We start from the raw sequence: 14,670 nt of genomic DNA, 5'->3' as shown, positions 1-14,670 counted from the left end.
AAATGTGTATAAAATTTACAATCCTTTTGGATCCTTACACAAATTAAATTAAGAGAATTGTAACTCAGATAAATTGGTTTTCTACTTCAGATACCTTTCTAAAGCTTCTAGGACATGGACCATTCATTTATCTTTGAAGTTGTAGGGCTGCCTTTTGAATGCTTTTAAGTCTATCGCTCTGCAGTGTGAGAAGTTCTAAAAGTGGCAAACATTGTATTTTTGAGACAGGATTTAAACCATAGATGGTTATTTTTTTCTTTTATTCTTTATTTCTTTTCAATGTTCCAGAATTCATTGTTTATGCACTATACCCAGTGCTCCATGCAATATGTGCCCTCCATAATACCCACCACCGGGCTCACCCAACCCCCCATCCCCCTCCCTTCCAGAACCCTCAGTTTGTTTCTCAGAGCCCACAGTCTCTCAGGGTTCATCTCCCCCTCCAATTTCCCCCAACTCACTTCTCCTCTCCATCTCCCCGTCTCCTCTGTTAAACTATAGAAGGTTATTGATATACTCGTTAAAATGAATTTCAATTGAGAAAAAGGATGCAAGTACCAGAAAAGATGCTGCCTTCTTTCAGGGGACATTTTAAGTGATTGTATATGGGTAGACTGAGTTCTTTAACGGTAGTTAAAAATTAGTTTAGGTGAGAATTCAATGTTTAGGGCAAGTTCAAGAAGATACCAGAAGCCCTCCCCACCACCCCGCCCCCAACAGCAATTCAGCACAATACTAGATTTATTACAATGTTAACTACTCACCTGAAACAGATGGTGACCTATGTTAAAAGCCTCCTATTGAAGGGTTTCTACTGCCTTCCTGAGGTTCATGACATCAGCTAAGGAGTTGATGAAATTGAGTTGAACTATAGATGAACAATACGTTCTTCCTAGTAGGGAGGAACCCAGAAAGTTGAATCCTTAAAAAAAATATATTTTGGAGTATTTGGATGACCCTTCTCTCTAAGTCAAGGGAAAATAACGCTTGTTTTGAGTTTATTCAGCCCGTCTGTAAGCAGATATTTCATACAGGTTGAGTGTGTTAATGCTACATTAATCTGTACAGTCCCCAAAACCTACTTCTGTGCTGTGTGTGAATGCCTGTGTGGATGTGAGAATGTGAGTGGGTGTGGTGTCTCAGGAAAGTAATCCTCAGAAAGTACTTTGAGAAGCTTTTACGGATTTTAAATCTAGCTGAACTAATCCTGGACTTCGGGATAACATCTTATCTCATGAAAGTCAGTGAAGTTGGCAGTCTGAGAAGATCTGTGGTTCCTGGGACACTCGTTGGATGGACAGCTGTGGGGGAGGGTGGGGGGGGTTCTAATACATCAAATACAGAACTTGTTTGTTTTACGGGATGGCTTTGACCCTTGCGCATAAAGCCTGGGCTTTGGGTCAGTTTTGTTAGGGCAGGTGATGGGTTTATAAGAATTTGCCCCTCATTCAACAAATGATGAGTAACTATAGATACTGCATCTGGACTCTTGCCATCACCAATAGCCAGCACTTGGCTGGGCATCCAGCCTAGCCAACCTGCTGATGGGCCACAGTGGGATGGGACCTGGGAGCTTGATGGTAGCGTCGCCCTTTCAGACCCCTTTGTATTGCTCAGCGTTGGATAGGCAGCGTGGAAATTGAGTCACGAGTGCGTACCACAGAGCCAGCCCAGTACCCCACATCCTGCGTTTATAGGACACAGACTACATTTCACTGGATACATTTGTGTCCACCTGTCTAGGTTACTGGAAGAGCACCGTTTATAGGACACAGACTACATTTCACTGGATACATTTGTGTCCACCTGTCTGGGTTACTGGAAGAGCACACATGTGGTCAGGTATGATGAAGCATGAGAGTTATAGATCTGGAGGCAATTCTAAGGGGGTTTTGTTTTTGCTTTTGTTTTAGAAAATTATCACCACTTTCAGTCACTTCTCAGTTTTTTGCTTCTGAAACTCTAGAGGGGAGGACTAGATGATTTCCTTAGAATTCCCACATGCTGGGATAGCCCAGAGCTCAGAAGGTCATTCTGACACCATACTACACGCTCCTTATCATCTGGATGGCTCAGGGAGCTCCAGAAGGAGCTCCAGAACTCCTCCTCTACCAAGAATCCTCCTATGACTTCCTTATCCCCAGGGCTTAGTCCCTTCGCCTTTCTGGGCCTCAGTGTGCTCCTCTGCCAGGTAAAAGAATAATGACTTTGGGCATGGATTAGTCACATATGAAAAAGCCAACTCTTTTTTTTTTCCCCCTAAGATTTTATTTATTTATTTGACAGAGATAGACAGTGAGAGAGGGAAAACAAGCAAGGGGAGTGGGAGAGGGAGAAGCAGGCTTCCCGCTGAGCAGGGAGCCCGATGTGGGACTCCATCCCAGAACCCTGGGATCATGACCTGAGCCGAAGGCAGACACTTAATGACTGAGCCACCCAGACATCCCAAAGCCAACTCTTCTTAATGCTCTAGAACTGTTGGCCAAAACAGTACAATATAGATAACTATAATTAAATTTGCCAAGCAATCGTTGTTTTAGATCTATCTTTGGAAACAAAACGGAAGAGGAACAGAAAACCCAGTTCCACCCAGCTGGAACTCTGGCCTGTTGCCTCAGTGTCTCCCCAGCTTGTTGGCCTCTGGTGGACTCCAAGACCTCCCGTGTGTCTCATCTTGTCCTGTCTATCATTGCCAGAGCAATCATACCATAGCATGACTACGGCCCAACTAGTTTCCTCAGAGACTGGGGTGCCTCCCTGGTACCTCCAGGGTGAGGTCCCAACTCACCTTGAAGCTCAAGGCCTTGTTAAACATAGCCTTCATAACATAACCCTACCTTAAACTTCATTTCCACTTAGCGCCCCCCCACCTCCTGTTCCCAATACAACCTGTGTATGCGCATGCTCACGCACACAGCCCCGGACATCCAGCCCCACAAACTGTGTCACCACTCTCCCTGCCTTTGAGTGGAACGCTTCACCTCGCTCCGTGCCCTGCTCAGATCCTCTCCCTTTAAATGCCCTGGCCATGAGGAAGTCTACTGATCTCACTTCTGGACTTTGGGGCTTTTTTGGGGGGTGGGGGCGTTACTGTTTGTCTCTCCATTGTGCTGTTCATTAGAAACCTGTATGTTAGGGTCATTGTGGGATAGGTCTGATTTCTGTATCCATTCACTCAAGAAATAAAGATGTGAGCACATAATCCTGCCAGATACCACGCTCCAAGGCCAAACAAAATGGGACTTGCTGGTTAGTAGAACAAAGCAAGTAAGACTAGTCTGAACAGATTGGGAGCTGGCAGAGGGGAACAACAGGGCCTGTCCTGGGCAGCACACACGCATTCCCTTGTGAGTGAGCCCCCCACACAGTTCCTTACACTTAGTGGCTGCTCCGGAAATATGTTTTTGAATTGAACTGAACTGAACACGGGAGAATTTAGAGGGCCAACAGGGCAAGGGAATGGGGTGAGAGGTGTGGGACGCAGGAAGGACTGGAGAAGGCTGCCCCTCTCAGGGTGTGAGCTGGTGGGCAGAATTAAAGGTCCCCAGACCCACCAGCCTCCTTGTATGCACAACCCAGAGGCCTGAGCAAACAGTACTACCCAACGCTTCAAGCAAGGGACTCGTGGGGAGTCAGACATAGGTAAAGAGCCACTCCTCAACCCCAGTGATTGGAGTTTCCCTAATTCAAAATAGAAGGGAAAAAAGGTCAACATTTGCTTCTCCTAATGTGGTCATTAGGGGCAGAGTGAAGGGAAGGTGCACTGTTTGTTCAAGGTGAGGTTTTCCCCATACTTGTCAGATTTCCAGTTAGCTAATTTAAGGAACAGATCCTTATTGGAAAGTTACTTCCATTGCTCGAGTGGCCTTGGGGTTAAGCAAACTCTTTATCGCAGTGTGCCTTGATTGGTTTTGAGCAGGATATTTTGAAACTCTGAAGTGTGGGTTGGAATGTGAACTTGAGTTCAGTACTTGGTGTCTGACTCTGCCGAGGGTGCCCTTGTCTGAGTGCTGGCCCGGATCACAGGTTCTCCCTCACCAGTGAGGGGAGAACACAGCTCCTCTATACACTCTTTGGTCCCACATTGTTTGAAGATGGAACATTCTGGTTGCTTAAATAAGAGTCACCGTCCACTTACTTCACAGTCCCACTTGGTACTCCCTCCACCATCTAGGATATGTCCGTACCCCTGAAAGGAAGCAAACAGGGCCTCCAGAGGTGGGCCTGGAATCCCAACGCTCTGGCATTGTACTCGAGCATTTGTGTAATGAATGCACAGTAAATAGCTGCTATGTGCCAGGCACTGGGCTAACGAAAAGACAGGGCTTCCAGCCCACAGGAACCTTATGCTGGGAGAGCACAGCAGGTGTTCCCTAAAGGCCTATTACCTAAAATGAGTACCCTTCTTTTACAAACAAATAAAACTAAACTGGGTTTAGTTTTATTGGTTTTCCAGCCCACAGCCAATTAATGGTCATAAATGGAGAGTTTGTCAGGGGGATTGGTAACTGTAGACACAGAAGTGATAGTAGCCAGGAATGGGAGAAGAAGACAAAGAACCAGACAAAGGAGATGTTGGAATTGGAATTCTAGTAGTCTGAACAGGTCCGCTGGTGTGAGGCCAAGAGCTCGGTGAGTCTCCACAACTCCTGAGGACATCATTCCCTGACCCACTCCAGGAAGTGGTGTTCCGGTAATAACTAAATCATTCCAAAGAAATGGATGGCTATTGTACTTAAGACAGGAGCAGGTATAGTTCCTTTTTCTTTGGTCTGTTTTTATTTTACTTCCATGTTTTATTTTTCATTTCCACCTAACCATCCTAATGGTTAAAATGCATATCTGCTCAGGGACAAGCCACAGTTACTGGGAAATTTACTTAGGTGGAAGGGTCTGTTCCTCAAGTTGTTGCCATGTGTACAATCAAGAATGAGTAATTGACGAGAGGATACAGTCAGCTGGTCTGAATATACTACTAGCCTAATGAAATCACTGGAAATACCTACGCAGGAGCAGTGCTCTGAAATTTATTTTCAGTGATGATCCATTTCAGAAAACCACACAGAACCCTTTGATGGAGTACCCAGGTTTCAGGGAGATGACCATTGGGCTGTAGATGACAGGAAGTTATGCTGCCACAGACATGGGTGGGGCGGGGTGAGTTGAAACCACCCATCTCTGTCGCACTGAGCTGTTCTGGAGGGAAAGCTGGAGCCAAGACAGATCTCACTTATCTGGTGGATAACAGCCACCTCGAACTGTGGGTCGGCGAACTTCTGTATAAAGGTAGAGAGTGGGGGAGCCTGGCTGGCTCAGTCAGTGGAGCAGGTGACTCCTGATCTCAGCGTCATGAGTTTGAGCCCCACGTTGCGTGTAGAGATTACTTAAATAAAAAAAATAAATCTTAAAGGAAAAAACACTAGAGACTAAGCAGACTTTTTACACTTGCCGGTCATAGGGTCTCGCAGAACGGCTCAGCTCTGCCATTGTAATGCAAAAAGCAGACAGAGCCCATGCGTCTTTGAATCTCATGACTGTGGTCCAGGGAAACTATGTGTGGTTAGTACTCACAGACCTGTATGGCAGCAGGAAAACCTACGAGAATGCTTACCTGTGGAAGTTGTCGAAATGCTGAGCTTTCATCAGCTCTGGAATCATTGTAGGATTTCATGGGATTTCAGCTTTTCATTTGTTGGCTTTTGATTGAACGGAGCTTAGGATGTTAGACTCTGCTGGGCCCGGGTCCAGTCGCAGACACCCCTGTCTGCAGGCTCCTGCTGTCCTTCCATTCGGTGCCTCACAAGGGCATCCGTGTACCCTTCAGGCCTCTAGGTTGTTGCCAGCGGCACCAATTGCCGTTGTCTTGTGGCAAGCACAAAATTGCTTTATTCGAAGACTCTGGTTGACAGCCTGTGGGAAACCACTGCTTTTACTCTACTTGGGGTAGTTATTCCATACATCATGACTCCCCATCCCTTGGCTCCCAGCACGGTGTACCCAGCGTGTGATAGTCATGCTCTTTGTGGAGTCATACTGCCTTTCAGCCATTAATTCTCCGCCATCCTGAGGAGGGGAGGCCCCAGCCTTGTTCTTTCATTATTAGCCTCTGCAACTTTGGACCCTAAGCGTCCATCATTTTGAGGAGCGGTGACTGCTCTGCCCGCTCAGCTTTCTGGACACATCCTGCCTCGTTGTGACTGCCGCATATTCAGTCCAGAGGCTCGCTCTGGAGCTGGGGCTGAGGACAGGGGAGGAAGAAGGCCAAACGGTGAGGAAAGCCCGGCACAACCACTTAAGGTTTGCTCGTGCCCTGTAGAGCCCCGGCCTCCAGAAAAAGACACAGAGCCAGTGCCTCCTATGAATGGTTTCTGCTGCTACGAAGTGCCTGGAGTTCTCAGGAGCCCAAAAATGTCACTTGCGGTGCCATAGACTGCACTGGTGGCCTCTCTGTGGCGCCGGCATCTGGGGCGAGCCTGCCACCGGTGCAGTTTCCAAGTGAGAAACCGGCCTGGTGATGCAACGGGCCGCCACACATTCCATAAGGAATCAGAGGGAAATGTGTACTTGCTGTGTTTCGTGGCACACGCTGTGGACAGATCAACTTTATTATCCATCCTGAGTTATTTCATTAAATAATGTCTCCAGAGACGCGGGCTGCAGCTGTTGGGAAGAAGGAGCGTGTTGCTCAGCCCTTGTTTTGGAAGGAACGGGCTGTCTTTCCTAGAGAGAATGTGCCATGTGTGTGGGGCCCGTGGTATATAGGCCCTTACGGTCCTCGGCGTTCATCAGGAGCACCTGCAGCTCCCTTGGGCCTCACACCAGCCCTGGGGGCGGGGGTGCTAGGGCTGCGAGGGGGTGTCTCCGCAGGTGAGGACACGAAGGCTCACAACACCTCACAGTCAGGTGGAGGAACACCTTTGGACTCATTGTCCAACATTCTGCACTTGACCCCATCACTTGCGAGGAGGGGAGAACTCAGGGAGCCTCTGATTGCTGGGAAATCAGCTCTTTGGGCCATAAGACTGAAAAACCTGGTTGGTTTCAAGAACCTTCCCGCTCCTGGTGATTGTTTTACCTTTACCGTTAGCTAATGCTGTAGTAAGTGAGAGCGTCTTCATGGTTGCCGCTTAACCCTGGTCCTAGGTCACCAGGTCCTTTCCTCCTCCTCATCCCTTTTAACCCCAGACAGCCTTCAACACCAGCCTCTGGGTTAGTCCTTGGCACAGAGGCAGCAGTGTTCACGCTGAAGAGAATTTTCCCAGAGGTTTTGGTGCTCTGTGCCCTGTCTTGTCTTTTAAGTCATAGCCGGAACATGTTTTTTGACACCGTCCTCCCAGTAGATCCGATCCCTTGTAAACAGAGAGACGTGAGTTCTAGTCCCACTTCTGAGTTGGTGTCTTGTGTGTGCAGCTACAGCTCCAGCTGACCTTGGGGGAGGCATTTGCCCTTGGAAGGCTCCCTTTACATATCTGTCATGTGAGGGCTTTGGGCAAGGAGGCCCTATTTCACAAAGGCTAAGTTAACTCTCGGAAGGAAGTAAGGAAGAGAACTTACTTTTCTTTCCTTTTCTTTTTTTTTTTTTTTAAGTAAACTCTACACCCAATGTGGGGCTCAAACTCATGACCCCAAGATCAAGAGTCACATGTTCTTCCAACTAAGCCAGCCAGGTGTCCCAAGAGCTCACATTTTATTTTTTATTATTTCTTTATTTGAGAGAGAGCAAGCTTGAGTTGAGGGGGAAGGGGCAAAGGGAGAGGAAGAAGAAGGCTCCCCACTGAGCAGGGAGCCCGATGCGGGGCTCGATCCCAGGACCCTGGGATCCTGACCTGAGCCGAAGGCAGACGCCTAACCCACTGAGCCACCCAGGTTTCCCTCATGGCTTACTTTAGAAAGGTGATTTTATCAAGTATCCTTGATAACAAGACACCACCAATTTTCTGTCCTTTCTTCTCTCTTCCAGATGCCAGTATGGACAGAATAGCTTATGATGCTTCTCCCCACCCACCACTTCCGAGACATTGAGCGGAAGCCAGAATACCTCCAGCCGGAGAAGTGTGTCCCACCTCACCACCCCGGTCCTGTGGGAACCATGTGGTTTATCCGCGACGGCTGTGGCATTGCCTGTGCCATTGTCACCTGGTTTCTGGTCCTCTATGCAGAGTTTGTGGTCCTCTTTGTCATGCTGATTCCATCCCGAGACTACGTGTACAGCATCATCAATGGAATCGTGTTCAACTTGCTGGCCTTCTTGGCCCTGGCTTCCCACTGCCGGGCCATGCTGACGGACCCCGTGAGTATGTCTGGGCCTGTTTTAACCAGCCCACACTCTCCTCCTCTGGCCCTGGCATGGCCACAGCCTGCATGTTCCCCCGGACCTAGGGAGTGTGGAGAACAGGAGGGCCAGGGCTGGGGTGGGAGAGTGAACTCAGGCCCCCCGAGGGGACACCATCTGTGCCACAGCCTCTCCATCTTGGTAGGAGGATCCTGTATGTACACTGTTGTATGCATGCATGGAGCCTGCTACAGGAGGGGTTTGGCCCACGGGGATACCTAGCCTCTTATTCGTTCAAAAGGCACAGTCAGATAACCGTGGAGACTGGGGACAGATTAGCAGAGTGGAAAGCATGGTGGGGGTGGGGGGGCAGTGGGTCAGGACAGGGCTTCCCAGAGAAGCCAGGACTACAGTGAGGTACTCTGGAAATTAAAGCCGTATCCAATTCCAGGAACCTGCACGGAAATGGCCTTCACTTTGGGCAAGGCTCATCTTTTCCTGAAAAGCTGGACCAGCCTGTTTCAGATGGTAGCAAGTGCCTCTTGGTGCATATCTGTGGGTAAAGCGGTGGTGTTCTGCCTGATGCCTTAGTTGAATATAGCAGGCTGTGCCAGGGGCTATTGGGGGTCATGCACCCCAGTAGTAAGCTCTCCGTTCCTGGTCATTGTCTCCCACGGGAGAAATGAGAGCGCGTGATTTGATGAAGACCTCCTGTGGCTCTATTTGTTTGAGTGCGTAGGACAAGTATGTTTAAATTAAGAGAGGGGAAGTCCCGCTACTGGCCGTGGCATTGGCCACCCAGACCCTGTTTCTGTGAGCCCCAGAGAGAGCAAAACAGAGCCCCTGGGTCCTGCTCATTCCCTCCTCAATGGGCTCCATTTCCTGCCAGTTCAGGCCGTGAGTTGTTAATCCATCCCGAGAGAGAGCCTCTTTTCTGGCTCGAGTCCACCTCAGCAGCCAGTCCAAATAGTACCTCTTCTCCTGCACATGCTGGCACCATTAATGGGGTCCTCGATCAGCCAGGCCCTGGAGGGCCAGGCATACAGGCTCCCCCCGACTATCTGAAAAGGAGAGCGTACCTGTGAAACCTTTCCTAAGCCATAAACGGCAACAAGCAAACAAGCAATTCACATTTTGTAAAAGCAAACATCCTCTTCAGATGTCTTTCCGTTGGCTGAAACAGATACTGAAGAGGGTCTTTCATCAAAGCAAAGTGATGTAACATGAACGTCAGGGACGGGGGGGACCCATACGTGGTTCCAACCAGCATGCCCTCTGTCTGGAGAAGACAGGTGAGGCCAGCCCAGTGCCCCCATGACCTGATTTTTAAAGACAGTGCCTTGTGCTTGCAATGAGGGTTTGAGGTGGAGCAGAGACCCAGGAGGACTGGAGGGATGGCGGTGGTGTGCACACGGCATGGTTGTGGCTAAGACCAAAGTGGGAGCAGTGAAGCTGGACAGAGCTGTTGGATTTGGAATGTATTTTAAGCCACTAATTCTCAAACCTGGCTGCACATAGAATGCCTTAGGGAGCTTTGAAGAAGTACGGATGTCTGGGCCCCATCCCCAGAGATTCTGCTCTGATTGGTTTGGGGCAGGGCCCTGGGCATCAGGGTGTTCTAAACTTCCAGGCGTCCTCTGTGTTCAGCGAGGTTTGAGAACCACTCTTACGAAGGGCTGACAGAATGGAGAGGAACTGGAGGGTGTGCCTTCTAGCGTCTTGGCCTGAGCAGCTAAGGCATTGCTTGTGCCATTAAACGGGAGAGTCCAGGAGAACGGATTTTGGAGGGAAATCAAGGCTTCTGTTCTGGCCAACTGTGTCTGTATTACACGTAAGCAGAGATGACAGGTGGGCAGTAGAGAGCCAGGTTTAGGGCTGGTGGAGGGTCAGGATCAGACAGCTTCGTGCGGTGTCATTGGCGTCTAGAAGGCGCATGAGTCAGGGAACTGGATGTCAGGAGGACAACGGTGGGAAGGCTCTGGTCTGGCATTCCAGCTGCCCTCACAGTACGTGTCCTTTTCCCCTATGTTGACTCGAGTGGCCTCTCTGGGGTCTCCTGCATTTGGATGATTTGGATGATTCTCACGGCTTCCCATCGCTAGTGAGTAAACCATAGACTGTACCCCAGACACCAGCCAGCTTCCCATCGGTGTGTTTTGCTGGTGGCCCCAAAGAAAACTGGGCCCCCAAATGAAGCATCTGTCAGATATCTAGCATTACTAGTAAGGGGAGCAACTCCAGACCTGTCTTAAAGGCGTGCCCCGCCTCGGGCTCTCCAGCTACCTGTTTTTCCTTTTTCCCAGCACACTGATGTGTTATGCAAAACCCAGTTCTATGTAAAACCAAGCCCGTCCAGAGAGAGGTGGGATGCCCTGGGGCAGAATGGGGAGCCTCGAACTCACACTGAAAACAGATCAGATTGGGGGTTCCTTATTAACAGTGCAGGATGGGTGTGTTTTTAGGAAGGTGCCAACGCAGGGTCCTAAGGAGCTCCCTAGCAGGATTATAATGTTTTGTATCTCAGGAATTGCCTATAGTTCTTCTCAAACTATCTCCGTGGGTTATAAACAACATATAACAATGTATGCATTGTTTGTCATTTGGGTTTGTTAGTATTACTAGGTTATATTTAAAAAAAAAAAAAAAAAAAAAGAACACGAATCTCTTCTAGTCTCCCCCACACAGTTGCTAGACCCCTTCCAGCTTTGAAATCTTAACCGCGGTTGGACCATCAGAACGACTGTAACCGCCCACAGCTTTCTGGACCAGTTAGCAGTCATTCCGCCACTGCAGCAGGAAACTGGTCTGTGCAGAGCTTGAGCAGGAAAGGGAAGAGGGAAATGGCTCACAAATGGAGATGAAGCTCCCATGGGAAGTGGGGTCAAAGGAATGGGCCTGGAAGGAGAGGGAAGGGAGCCAAAAGGGCCTCACTTGGAGGGGGGGTTGGGGGAGGTGGGGAGGGGCGGCTGGCCTAGAGGCGGCATGGTGTGGGCAGACCCCAAGGCAGACCACGGTCAGGTCTCTGGTGCACTCGCCTTGCTTACACTGAGGGTATGTCATGTCAGGGAGTTCTCTGTGTTCCCGAAACACCTCAGAGCTCTGGAGGGGGCTCTGACCGCCCAGAGGAGGCAGCCTCTTGAAAACAAACCAGGCTTGAAGACTCTTATCTTGGTACCCATCTCCCTCCCAACCCCCGCCCCATCGTCACCACTTCTTCCTTTCCCTTTGCAGACACATTTTAATTCCTCATCCTGTGAGCTTCCTCGGGAATTTAAAATTTAAATCTGAAATTTTAAATCTAAAATTTAGATCTGGGACATCTGTCTGTCTCCCGGAAGCTGCTTAAAGCTGAGAGGCCTAGCTATCCCTTTTTGTCCTGGCTGCCAGGAAGCTCAAAGCTGTGCAGTCGTAATAATCGTATAAACCCTTCTGATCACTTACTGACCAATCACTTACTAACTCATGACCGGAAATGATCCCAAATCTGAGATTTGACAAAAGGAGGCGTATAAATCAATTTAACCACATTGTTAAGGAAAAGAAAATCCATCCGTCTGCCTGCCCCACTGCCCCTCCCTCCCTGTGAATCCCATCTTGTGAACACCTTGCCCTACATGGACTTCACACGACAGTCTCAGACCACTGCAGGCCTCCGTCTCAGTTTCTCCTGCCAAAACTCATCCACCTGCAGCTGGCGTTCCCTTCTGGAGCTGCCGTGACCTCATCGATTACACGCTGTGCACAGTCGGTTAGCAAGTATTTACTCCGGCCAGCGGCATGGCGGCAGGCCCCCAGAACACAGAGGCGGGATGGCCCTGGGGCCTCCCGCAGCATGCCGGGCGAGAGACGCTGGCTGCAGCCAGAGGTCCTAACCTGTTCCCCCAGGTCAGGTCAGTTGCCTCAGGGGGCATTCTCCCTCGTGCCAGGCAGCTTCTCATACCTGCCACTGAGCAACTTAGAAACACCAACTGAAAAATCATTCTGGCTGCAGAGAGAGGAGAGTGACCCATTTGGGGATTACCTACTTCCCACCTTTCTGCAGAGGAGACAGGTGGCCTGTGACAGAGGCCTGGGGCTGGTCACTGTGTCCCTGGCAGAGCTGATTAAGGGAGGGTTTCTGCCCAGACAGCAGGTGTGCTCATTCCTCAATCCCAGGAGCAGAGAGCCTGATGCGGGGCTTGATCCCAGGACCCTGGGATCATGACGAGAGCCAAAGGCAGACGCTTAATGGCTGAGCCACCCAGGCGCCCCCTGTTTCAGTCTTAATGTTAGCGTGCTGATATAGTTGCTGGCAGGAGAATGATATTGTCACATCAAGGCAACTATAAAAAACCTCTTCAATCAGCATCTCATAAATACCTAAGTTGTCTTCTGATGGAGGCGAGGGTTCTAGACTAGGATTTTCTGGGTCCAAATCCTGGTTCTGCCACCTGTTAACCATATAATCTTGGGAAGTCACTTGATTTCTCTGCTTTAGTTACCTCATCTGTAAAACGGGGAATAACACAGTCTCTGCCTCATAGGTTTATTGGCACAATTAACCAAGAGGATACAATAAAGCGCTTGGAACTATGCCCGGCATAGGAGCACTCAGATGTCTGTTGTATCGTCGTTATCCTTCAGCTTGGGTTTATTGAAAACACGCTCCTTGCCAGGCCCTGGGCCATGCGCTGGGCTGCAAACTGAAAGACATTGTCTCTGTCATCCAGGAATTTACAGCCGTGCACCATCAGTGTGTACTTAAATGATAGGTGTTACAAGACAAAAACAGGCCCAGGCAGCAAAGGCCAAGTGAGGGCTCCTGTCTTGGGTGTGGCCCAGGGCCGTGAGGAAAAAGCTGAGGAAGATCCCAGGGTGAGTTTTGGTTCCAGCGCAAGAAGCAAACAGGTGCCTGGCAGGCTGGGGGAAGGTGCTGACGTGGGGTCCCTGGGGGCCCAGGAGGAAGACTTGGAGGGCACAGTGCCTTTGGGGAACTACAGGTAGTCCGCAGGGATGGGGGGTGGGGGGGTGGCACTGGATCAGTGGTCCAGGGCTGGCTTGAGGTGGCCCTGCACAGGCCTCACCCAGGAGCTCAGATGCTGGGCCCCATTGGAGGCTCTGCGAAGCCTGGGGAGGTGCCCAGGTAGGGAGAGTAACATGGCCGGATTTCCATTTTAGAAAGTTTACTCTGGGAAATAGTAAAGGAGAATGGACAGAGGTAGGAGATGCTCTAACATCTGGGGCATGTGAGGATGGGTCAGAATGAAGACCATGACAGCAGCGTGGAGGGGAGGACGTGGGATTTGAGGCAGTTTGGGGCCGGTATGTAGGGCAGAGGGTTCAGAGAGCTGGGGATGGCTGCTGGATTTCTACACTGAATGCACGATAACCGGATGTCCCACGGGCCAGGGAAGGGAGAGTAGAAGCAGGGGTTCAGGGAGAAAGGAACAGATTCAGTTCTTACATGGTGAATTTGGAGGATTGGTTTTTTTTGGGGTTTTTTTGTTTTGTTTTGTTTTGTTTTGTTTTGTTTTTGTTTTAAAGCCTCTTGCACAACCAGGTGGAGATGACAGCAGCTTGAAAAGAGGCCTGAGTTAGAGCCCAGGCTTGAGCATCACCACTGGGGGTGACAGGGAGGACTGTTGGTGGCAGGGCGTGGGGGAGGTGCAGAATGAGCAGGGAGAGGGCCAGAAGGGATCCCTGAGGAGCACTGGGGTCCAAGGTGGACAGCATCCCAAGGGAAGGCAAGGGGCCCAGGCCCAGAGGCAGGTGGACACCCAGAGGGAGCAGAGTAGCCTCAAGAAAGAATGATGGAAGGGACTGGACGGTCACAGGAGATCCAAGGGAGATGAAGGCTTAGAACTGACCTTTGGGGTTGGTCGCGGGAATTGCACAGTGACCTGGCGAGAGGCGTCCCTGGTGTGGAGATGCCCAGTGCTAGAGAGCAGAGAACTGTAATAAGGGAGAGGTAGCAGAGATGGAAGTGCGCATGACCTCGAGAATCTCAGGTGTGAGGGGAGGGAGAGCCCGGAGTGTGCACACAACACAAGTGAGAAGCTTTGAGATAAAAGTCTGCGGCCCCTGAAGACCAGGATTAGCTGGGACCCTCACCTTCCCAGCTGGTGGTTTACCCAAGCAGACTTGGTTTCTCTGAAATAGGAAAGGAACTGGGTAGGGGTCAAGAAGGTACTGGAAGTTTGGGCTAGCCACTGCGGGGAATGGTTGCCAGAACCGTATCACACCTCACTGCCCCAGATTTAAAATAGATGCCGCTATGGAGCCAGATGCATATTTTAGAAACATAGGAGCATTATGCACTTACAAATTCTTTGGGGTTTTCAGCTTGCTGTGCACAGAGAAAAGACTGGAAGAACATCCTCCAGCATGTTAATTACGCGAATCTACGGGTGGTGAAGTCA

The 14,670-nt window shown here is 50.0% G+C and overlaps 1 protein-coding gene across 6 annotated transcripts in view; it reads left to right on the top strand.

Annotated features, from left to right (window-relative positions):
* The window catches only part of ZDHHC3 (zinc finger DHHC-type palmitoyltransferase 3), a 51,568-nt gene that overhangs the window by 9,167 nt on the left and 27,731 nt on the right, over positions 1-14,670 (top strand). For 5 of the 6 annotated variants that reach the window (XM_032867816.1, XM_032867819.1, XM_032867817.1 and 2 more), the window contains exon 2: positions 7,961-8,290. In XM_032867816.1, the coding sequence (XP_032723707.1) occupies positions 7,985-8,290 (306 nt within the window). In that variant the 5' untranslated portion in view covers positions 7,961-7,984. Of the gene's footprint in view, positions 1-4,707; positions 4,751-7,960; positions 8,291-14,670 lie in introns of those variants that run through there. The other variant, XM_032867818.1, reaches the window with a different exon arrangement.

The sequence above is a fragment of the Lontra canadensis genome, unplaced genomic scaffold, assembly GCF_010015895.1.
Source record: "Lontra canadensis isolate GAN:19392208 unplaced genomic scaffold, GSC_riverotter_1.0 scaffold35, whole genome shotgun sequence".
Taxonomy (NCBI): domain Eukaryota; kingdom Metazoa; phylum Chordata; class Mammalia; order Carnivora; family Mustelidae; genus Lontra; species Lontra canadensis.
The sequence above is the reverse complement of the archived record's forward strand: the minus strand, read 5'-3'. Positions and strand labels throughout refer to the sequence as shown.